The sequence below is a fragment of the Macrobrachium rosenbergii genome, chromosome 12, assembly GCF_040412425.1.
Source record: "Macrobrachium rosenbergii isolate ZJJX-2024 chromosome 12, ASM4041242v1, whole genome shotgun sequence".
Lineage (NCBI taxonomy): Eukaryota > Metazoa > Arthropoda > Malacostraca > Decapoda > Palaemonidae > Macrobrachium > Macrobrachium rosenbergii.
Genome location: NC_089752.1, coordinates 61,507,820 through 61,517,819, shown reverse-complemented (window position 1 = coordinate 61,517,819; position 10,000 = coordinate 61,507,820). Strand labels below are relative to the sequence as shown.

Genomic DNA, 10,000 nt, shown 5'->3' with positions numbered 1-10,000 from the left:
GCAGTTTGTCCTTCACCGAGAGGAGAAGATGTAACTAATGGAAGCCTACGACCCCATGATGGGGGTGGGAGAGTCGATTTCGGCATTCTGTAATCACTTTGGTGAAGAGTATGAGTCCCTCACCCCTGAAAGAGACCAGACTGTAGAGGAAAAAGAAGACTTCTGCTGACACATGCTGAGGCGAATTCTTCCCACCTCCATAGTGGTATTCATTATTGGCGATGAGAGGTCCTTACAAGCCCTGCTGCTGAAGATTCAACTTCTGTTAGACCACGAACAATGCCAACAAGCAAGGGGGAGGAGGCAGGCCACCTCCCAACCCTTTGTTGCAACGGTTAAACAACCTGACCAAGCGAGTCCTCAGCCAGCCTCACCCACCATCCTGGGGGCAGGGTCCCGCACCCAAAGGACATCAAAGAGGCAAAGGGAAACCAGCGGGAAAAGGACAGTTGGCCTTTGCTGGCGGTGTGGAAGGGAGGGCCACATGAAGGCCCAGTGCCCCTCTCTCACTGAGCCGCAACGTTGTTTTCGATGCAATGCAACAGACCACCTCATGAACGCTTGTTCAAAAAAACGATGACGGCCAGCAAAACAACGCTCCCCCTACACCAAGGAGAGGAAGGGGAAGGCAGCGTGGAGGAGTCGGGAGGACCCCCGACTACACCCAGGCTCATCAGGTCGAAACAACGACTGTGTCCCTGACAGAACAAGGGATGCCTTGTTGGCGAGTGAGGGGAGTCAACCAACCCCCTGAGAAGTAGTGGACAGCCCTACACCAACTGTTGCTGCCCCTACCCAAACGTTGAGGGTGTAGGGAGAAGAGGTAATGCAAGAGCCTATCGCCCGCCCTCAATGCACGAAGGAAGTTGCAGTGCCCATCGTGGAAATATGGGTGGGAGCGTGACAGCAAATGGCGTTGGTCAATGCTGGCGCAAGGGTGTCTTTGTTAGAAAAACACCTTATGACAGGGTCAGTGCAGCCTATGAAAGGTTGTCTAGTTTTACGGTAGTGATCAGTGTACCTTCTAGTTTTACGTTAGTGATCAGCGTATCGTATTAAACGGTGAGTCGATATGCGACCTTGAACTTTTTGAAATAGCAGATGCTTCTCACACACTCGCGACCTTGAGTAGCATGCATCAGGGTCATGGTGAAGAGCATCTGGATAGACTCCTGAGAACAGCTGATGGGTCTACTCCTGTTACTTATCAAATTATTGTCAAGAAAATTATAGAAAGTTATCAAAATGTAATCACGATTGGCGACGAAACCCCAGGCAGAATAAATAATTTTCCGTATAGAATTCCAGTTTGTTGTCAGCGGGAAGTAGAGTACAAAATTAATAAATTAAGGGAACAAGGGACAATTAGAGAAAGTGAATCTCCTTGGGCCTCGCCAATCGTGAAGGATGGTTCTCTTAGGCTATGCGTTTGATTATAGATAGTTGAACAGTATCACGAAAGACAATGCATTTCCATTGCCTCTATCGAAGAACTGTTGATTAAGGTCGGAGATAGTAAATTCTTCACCACCTTGGATTTAAAGTCAGGTTATCATCAAATACCTATAGACGAGAGTAGCAAAGAAAATACAGCCTTTATAGCTAATGATCAATTGTTTGAATATAATTACCTTCCTTTTGGAGTCAAGAGCACCCCTGCCCATTTTTCACATGTTATGATGTCCGTATTAGCTTAGTTATTAAGGCATAGCATGTTTGTATACTTAGATGACATAATCATAATAGGGGCTACAGTAGAAGAACATAAGAAGAACATTATCGAAGTCTTAGAAGCTTTAAAACGACATGGTATGAAAATGAATCTAACCAAATGCAAATTCTTTCAGCAAGAAGTTGAATTTTTGGGGCACATCGTAACATCTGAAGGCCTTAAGACTTGTGCAGATAAAGTAGCAGCAATTAAAGAATTTCCCCAACCGAAGAATGCAAAAGAAGTAGCCAGTTTCACCGGCCTCGCAGGCTGCTATCGTAAGTTCATGAAAGATTTTGGAAAAATAGCGAGGCCACTATATTCATTGAGGAAACAGACAGATTTTCAGTGGGGACAGGAAGAAGAAACAGCTTTTCAAGAATTAAAGATTTCACTCACTAGTAATGAGCTGTTAGCGTATCCAAAGTTCGATCGACCATTTCTAGTAACCACTGATGCGAGCAGTATAGCTATTGCGGAAGTGATTTCTCAAGCTGACGATGCAGGAAATGAAAAACCGATTTGTTTTGCATTACGAGCATTAAAGGGGGCAGAGAAGAATTACAGTACCCTCGATAGAGAGGCATTGGCGACTCTATGGATGCTGGAGAGACATCGCAACTTTTTGCTGGGACATAAAATCAAAATAAACACAGTTCATCGCCCATTGAGAGATTTATTCAAGAAAGGGGATTTAACCACTCGCCAGGCTCGTTGGATCAAGCGGCTGTTAGAGTTTGGTATTGTAGGAATTGAACATATAGCAGGGAAAACAAATAAAGTGGCTGATGCTCTCTCCAGGAGTGCCATAATGGGAGTTACATCCTGAGCAGCAAAGAGAGAGGAACAGCGACAGAAAAAACAGTTGCATGCCTCAGAGGCACCCGATGTGGAAAACGGGAATAACTCAGTATCTCGAGAGTTAGGGAGAGAGAGAAGGAGTGCGAATCAAAACAGCCGTGAGAACGAGAGGGCTGATCCTCCAAGGAGGCGGAGGTCAGAGAGCTGATGCCCTGGGAGTGAGAGAGTGTGTGATTGATTTGTGTGGTTGGAGTGTAGAAGAGGTGATGAGAGGTCAGAAGTCTGAACCCTGGATTGAACGGGTTAAGACTTATGTAAGGGGTGCGAGTAATGAGTTTCCCGATTTCCTAACAGTGCCTAAAGATACGTTCTTCCGTGAAGGAGATATCTTGTTTTGTAAATATGAGAAGAGACCGGGCGATATCCGATCTCACGTCGTCCTCCCTACCTCTTTGGTAGAGAAAGCCATTCACATGATATACATGAAAGTCCCTATGCAAGACATATAGGTATAGAAAGGTCCCTCAAGAGGGCACAAGAAAGTACCTCCTTTCCCGGAATTCCCTGGCTATCTGGGGGAGGAGAGTGAAAAAGATGTGCAAGCATGTCTAGGGATCACTAATAGTGCATCCAATGTGCACACAGACGAAGGTTACAAATACTGGTGTCATGTGCTGTTGTGAAAAGAAAACATCATAAACTTGTCTATGTACTTGCATTCCATGATCTTATATTTCATTTTTTGGTTGATGTTATTCATGTCTATTTGATGTTATTTATTCTTTTTATTCAGCTTCTGTGATTTTTACAAAATTATTTTGTCTTGATTATTGACAGTAATTTGATTTTTGCCTTGTTTGATTATTTGAACTGCAGATTATTTCAATCCAAATTCTAAGAAAGTTGTGAGTATTAATGTGTGGAGCTAAAAATTATTATTCCATTGATCCTATAATTTTTTTTTATAAAATAAATAAATAAATAAATAAATAAATCATAGCAATGTGATGCTTGGAATTCATAACGCTGTAAATTGCCAATTGTAACTGCGCAATTTAACCTTGGTTTGCTAAATTTTAATTTTTGCATGAATTATTAGTAGCATATGTCGGGAGGTATGGTACTCAAATGGCAGTGCACAGATAGCAGAGAAACTAATAAAAAAAAGGAAAAAGAAAAAAAATAGCGTTGTGAGTCCTGCGAGACGCAGAACTTGAGTGGGGGAGTGGTGAACTGATTATATGGAAATTCATGTTTGAGACATGACAGAAAATCTGCTAGTTGTTTTGTACATCTTTGTGATTAGAGAGTAACGAACAGATAGATACTGCTGATTCGTCGAGCACCATACGATCGTTGGGGTTTGGTGTGGGTAATTCAAATGAGTGCCATGCATCGAAGACCATTATTGGTTCTTTCGATTATAAGAGACCAATCAGCTGAGGTTTATGAACTAAAAAATTCAGTTTGAAAAGTTGAAGATCAGTAGGGGTTTAGTGGTCGACAGGCTAGGAAGCGCGTCTGAGAGTACCTTCTGACTATAATTGCATAATTAAGCAGCGTAATATTAGCAACAGGGCTGTGTGTAACTATTAAGGAAAATACACATGTGTTAACTGCATCTTACGCATTTCATTTGTACTGGTTGAACCTTTACATGACTGAGAATCAGGTCATATATATATATATATATATATATATATATATATATATATATATATATATATATATATATATATATATATATATATATATATATATATATATATATATATATATATATAATATATATATATATATATATATATATATATATATATATATATATATATATATATATATATATATATATATATATATATACACATGGTGAAACCTCTTTCCAAGCAACCTCACCCGTTTTTACATCCGTGACGTAGCAGAGAAAGAAAATAAAATTCATTTCCATTGCTTAATTACTAGGATTGTGGGTTTCCACTCGCTCCTTCATAAACTCTCTCCTTCATTCCCCAAAATTGTTAAGCCTAACCCTGCTCTCTGTCCAATTAACTGCCTAAGGCCTTTTCCAGATGCCTTCCTCGACGGTGCCAGTCAAGCAAGGCAAGGGGGAAGCCAAAAAGAGAAAGTTGGTGCCCCGCCTCATTCTAAAACCCTCCACGAGCATCAACTGATGCCATGCAGTCATTATAGAAACCGTGACAAAGATTGACCTTTGCGCCAACTATGCTGGACGTGATGCGTAATCCCTGAAGGTTATATATAGACGATGCAACAGAAATCGACAGAGAAGCACTCCGAACACCACATAAGGCGGATGTCTTTAACCTTGCCTGACCCTTAAACTTTCCACGTGTTAGACCCCAAGACTCGAATCAGTATACTTTGTAGTGGCATTTTAATTCCCTCCTCCATCACCAGCACCCTATTGAATGAGGACACTGTCATCTTGATGAAGGTAATGTACCGGAATAAGGTTTCTTAGTCAGTCACAATTCCTCTTATTTCTGTCTAATTTTTCATTTATTTTCCATTGTGCAATCACCTTCAGTAATCTGAGTTGGAGCATTCAGTGTTAATGTGATTATGCATTTAGTGTTGACTGAGTTATTTCGCACCATCTGTTCATTTCCCTCAGTTTCCCTTTGAGTGTCTTTTTATTTGTGCAAGTAACCGTCTTGCATATTTTACAGATAGGCCTCGACTGTGGAATCATTCGGCACTATCCATGTGCAGCCTCCTTTTCTACCCCCACTGCAGTGTTTCCTGTTATGAAGACATTGTCGGCGTAGACTATTTATTCTGTGTAGGATTCATTATTTTAGCAGGCCCTTATTATTACCTGCCCAGTAATTTGTCATTCTTCTGATCTGTGTTGCTATGTAAATATAATTAGTTAAGAGAACCCTTAAGTTTACGTAATTTTCCCTCACACGAAGAAGGCCCTAAGCCACAGATTTCACTTGTTTGTCTACGAATTGCCCTAATATTGAGGCAGATGTGTAATGAATAAAAGGAACCCCCAACATTCATCCGTTGCCACCCAGAATCGAGTAAGTGTCCCTAGGACATTCATAGCAACTGGCGTACCTAGCTGAGTATCCAATTGCTTTGCAATTATCAGCGGAATAGCAATTGCTAGCTGGTCTGCATAATTAGAGACGACCCTGTTATCATACCCCCTCCATTTTAAGCACGAGATGAGCCAGTTCCACAGCATAAGTACGTGTCAAATATTTTGCTTAGGTTTATGCTAGATGTGAAAAGTGACTGCAGTTAGCGTTAGGTAATTGATAGACCATGTGCATGCCAAATTAATTCATGAGAAGAGAGAGCATATTAACAATTCCCGAGATTTTTGTGTTATCTCATGTTAGCTGCATGCTTTAAGAATGGGAAGCTAGGGAGCAACTCAGTCGAAGAGTTAATAAAAAGGAATAGAGCCCCTATTCCTTCGCCCACACGATAAGGACAATTTGAAAGTCCTGAATTCCCAGATGGGCACACTGTAGGCGACCACCAAGGCTTTGACTCCAGCTATTTTTGCATCGCTGGATTTATCCTTTCTCTCTCTCTCTCTTGCTCTCCCTCGCTTGATCGATAGATAAAGCTAGGAAGTAATTAGGAATCTAAATTTCCGCTCTCAAGAAGAGAGAATAGTAAATTCCGACACAGAAACTTCAATTCCAGGCCACGTGTGCCCACCCCTAAGCGTCCGCCATCTTTGATTTGTGAGTTCCATTAGAAATTCCATTGTTATAAAAAAGCACGCACAGACCTCATATAAATCCCTTTCTTTCGCTCGCTAATTTTTATCCATACGTCCATGCACCTTGCCGCATTTTTTTAAATAATAAACCTTTTATTCTCTAACTGAGTAGGATATTCCTTGGCGAGCCCGTAGTATTCCTGTAAATTTATTTATTGATAAATATGTCAGCGAGAATTTCCTCTTATTCATTACTGCGGGAGGCCAGAGCATGGGAAAAAGGGTAGGCAGGTAAAAGCCAGACACGCGGTCAAGACGACACCCCCCCCCCAACACACCTGACTCATTCAATTGTCGGCAGATGTCACGAGACCAGAAGTAAACACTTGAGTACTATTATTAGTCACATGCAAGCTAAAGTTTGTTTTGATAACGGAGAATAACAATTTATTTCCCTCCCCACGCACGTGTTATAAGATTAAGCAATTTTGTCTTACCCTCATGCGTTGGAGATTTTAATATTCGATAGGAACAATGTACTGTTTTCATTACACCACATTTAAGATTATTTAACAGAGCAAGGAAAATTTCCTTTACACACCATAAGTGTATAACCCTGTAAGCCTTTTTTTTTTTATTAGTTCTGCAGCATCTCTCCGCAACATAAAATATACATAAAGGCTTACGTTAGCTTGGCTAAAATTTCGTTCATGAAGAACCACGAAATCTGTTCAGACATATTACTTTTTAATATTCTTTTCAGACACCCTGAGATTAGTCTTATTTAGACATACTAATTCATGTTCATTCTGAACAATTGAGTTTTCAGACACCCTAAGATTTGTTTTATTCAGAAATACTAATTTTTAACAGTCTTTTCAGACACCCTGAAATTTGTCTTATTCAGACGTATTAATTTCCATTCATTCTGAACAATTGAGTGTCAAATACCCAAAAATATGTCTCATTCAGAAATATTAATTTTCATTCATTCTGAACAACTGAGTGTCACACACCCTGAAATTTGTCTTATTCAGACATATTAATTTTTAACTAAGTCTTTTCAGACACCCTGAGATTTGGCTTATTCAGACAAATTATTTTTTAACTAAGTCTTTTCAGACACCCTGAGATTTGTATTACTCAGACATATTAATTTTCGTTCATTCTGAACAATTGAGTTTTCAGACACCCAGAAATTTGTCTTATTCAGACATATTATATCTTAATTGAGTCTCTTCAGACATCCTGAAATTTGTCTTATTCAGACATATTAATTCTCGTTCATTCTGAACAATTGAGTGTTTCAGACACCTGAAATTTGAGTCTTTTCAGGCAACTGAGTCTTTTCAGACAACTTGAGTCTATTCAGACACCCTGAATCTGTTCATTTCGAACAACACTGAGTCTCGTCAGACATATTGAACCTGCTCACTCGAACAGCCCTGAGTCTTTTCAGACACCCTGAGTCTTCTGATACACCTTGAGTCCTTTGAGACACCCTAAGTCTCTCGAGACACCTTGAGTCTTTTGAGACACCCTGAGTCTTTTCAGACACTCTGAGTCTTTTTAGACACCTTGAGTCTTCCGAGACACCCTGAGTCTTTCGAGACACCCTGAGTCTCCCGAGACACCCTGAGTCTTTCGAGATGCCTTGAGTCTTTCGAGACACTCTGAGTCTTTTCAGACACCTTGAGTCTTTTGTGACACCCTGAGTTTTTTGAGACACCCTGACTCTTCCGAGACACCCTGAGTCTTTCGAGACACCCTGACTCTTCCGGACACCCTGAGTCTTTCGAGACACCCTGATCTTTTGAAACACCCTGAGTCTTCTGAGACACCCTGAGTCTTTCAGACACCCTGAAGGTTAAGTCTTCCAGACAACCTGAGTCTTTTCAGACATACTGGTTTTCTAAAGGGTCACGCCCATATAAGCGTTATCTCAAGATGTTTGCGACATCCAGAGCCCAGCAAAATGAGTATTTCAAGTTCTACATGTCCTCTGGAAAGGACTTGGGAATGTCAGGACAAGCCCTGAGGGAATGGATCCAAGAGAGAGTAGACGATGCCAAGGCAGAAAGAGAGGTAGAAAGACAGGAGAAGGAGAAAGAAAGAATAGCCCAGGAGAAACGAGAAGAGGCAGAAAGACAGGAGAAGGAGAAAAGAAAGACAGGAGAGGGAGAAAGACCTCATCAGCTTGCAATGGCAGCTCACAACATGTGCAACACACCAACATCCTCTCCTCACTCAACCCTCAGCGGTATAGGCACCCTCATAAGAAACTGGGATGAAGCCGAGCCTGAACCCTGGTTCGACCATGTTGAAGAGGTCCTGACAACCTATCAGCCCTCTACTGCAGAAGTGTCTCTGATTCTGGGAAAACACCTTGAAGGGAAGGGTACCATTGCATTCAATGCTCTCCCACCTGAGGATAAAGGAAATCTTGCCCTTGTCCACCAAGCCATCATAAAGGTTTTTGAAATAACTCCCAACCATTGGAGTAAAAGATGGAGAAATATGCCCAAGGAATCAGGCCAGACCTGGTCTGCGTGGATCTTCAAAAAGACCTGGGCCCTAAAGCGATGGCTAGAATCTCTGAAGGCCACTAGTGTGGAGGATGTCCTCAAACATTTCCAGGTCAAGGACTTCTTATTTTATGCCCCGCCAGCTCTTGCCACTCATTTATGTGATATGGGCCCTAAGACAGTGGTTGGCTGCTGCCATTGGGCTGACATATGGGACACGCATCATCCCCATCTTAGTTCCCATGGACGGAAATTATATCCCTCCTCACCTACCTTGACCAACTCCCAGCAACCTCATAAGAATGGGCACCCCCATAAGAAACCTGTGTGTGGGTATTGTAAGAGAATAGGGCACCCCACTGAACAGTGCCACTTGAAGCCTAAGAATCAGCCAGAAAACCCCTCTATGTCCTCAAATGGGACAACACCCTGAGCAACACCTGGGTCGTGGACGAAGGGTAAAGGGCCTGCTCTCTTTCCTAGGGGACAGTGCCAGGTATATATTATAGCCGGACTTACTGCCCCACTTGCAAAGTCTATGGACTGTCTGCCCAATGGGCAAAATGCCATAATGATAATAAATCAAGTACGCCCGCCCTTGCCTTGGCAGTCACCGACCCAACATCCTTAGGTCCTCCAGCCCAGGGTCCCAGTTATGTGGCACTTCCCCGAGGTAAGTGCCCCGCCAACCAGGTCAAGGCATTTGATGATTCTGGCACACAAATGTCCCTCATAAGGGAGGACAAAGTTCCCCGAGGAGCTATCATTAACAGAAACAGACGTAAACTCATCACAATTGAAGGTATCAATCACTTTAAGATGATACTGCCTACTGTCAAGTTGAGGGTCATGAGACCTCACAGATCTGAAATCTGCGACCTAGTAGTAGCCAGGTACATTCCTGGAGGTTATGACATCCTCCTAGGGCAGACTTCCAGTCCTCATCTAAGTTACAGCAATCCAGGCGGGTCAAATCCCCCATATCATTCATTAGGCACAAGCAAGCCTCAAATGCCTGCATTCATTCCACTACCAGTGCCACCTGAGTGCAATGTGCAGTGGCCCCCTCCACCAAGATCGATTCTCGATCCCATTACAGTGCCTGGCCCTACCCCAGTGCCAGTGCCAGGGCTCCAAGTAGATCCCCCCCCCCCCCCCAAGGAGATACCACACATGATTCACAATTTCTGCCAGTGTCATTGGGGTGCACTGAGCGGCGCCAAGCTCTGTCCATCCCAAACGATGAGCAAATTCCAA

General features: G+C 42.4%; 2 protein-coding genes across 3 annotated transcripts in view; one reads left to right on the top strand and one right to left on the bottom strand.

Moving 5' to 3' along the window:
- The window catches only part of LOC136843689 (zwei Ig domain protein zig-8-like), a 190,274-nt gene that overhangs the window by 155,658 nt on the left and 24,616 nt on the right, over nt 1–10,000 (bottom strand). The gene's annotated exons all lie outside the window — the stretch shown is intronic.
- The window catches only part of LOC136844028 (uncharacterized), a 1,706-nt gene continuing 126 nt past the window's right edge, over nt 8,421–10,000 (top strand). Inside the window, exons 1-2 of the mRNA XM_067113042.1 lie at nt 8,421–8,927; nt 9,227–9,880. Of these exons, the coding sequence (XP_066969143.1) occupies nt 8,421–8,927; nt 9,227–9,880 (1,161 nt within the window). The remainder of the gene's footprint in view (nt 8,928–9,226; nt 9,881–10,000) is intronic.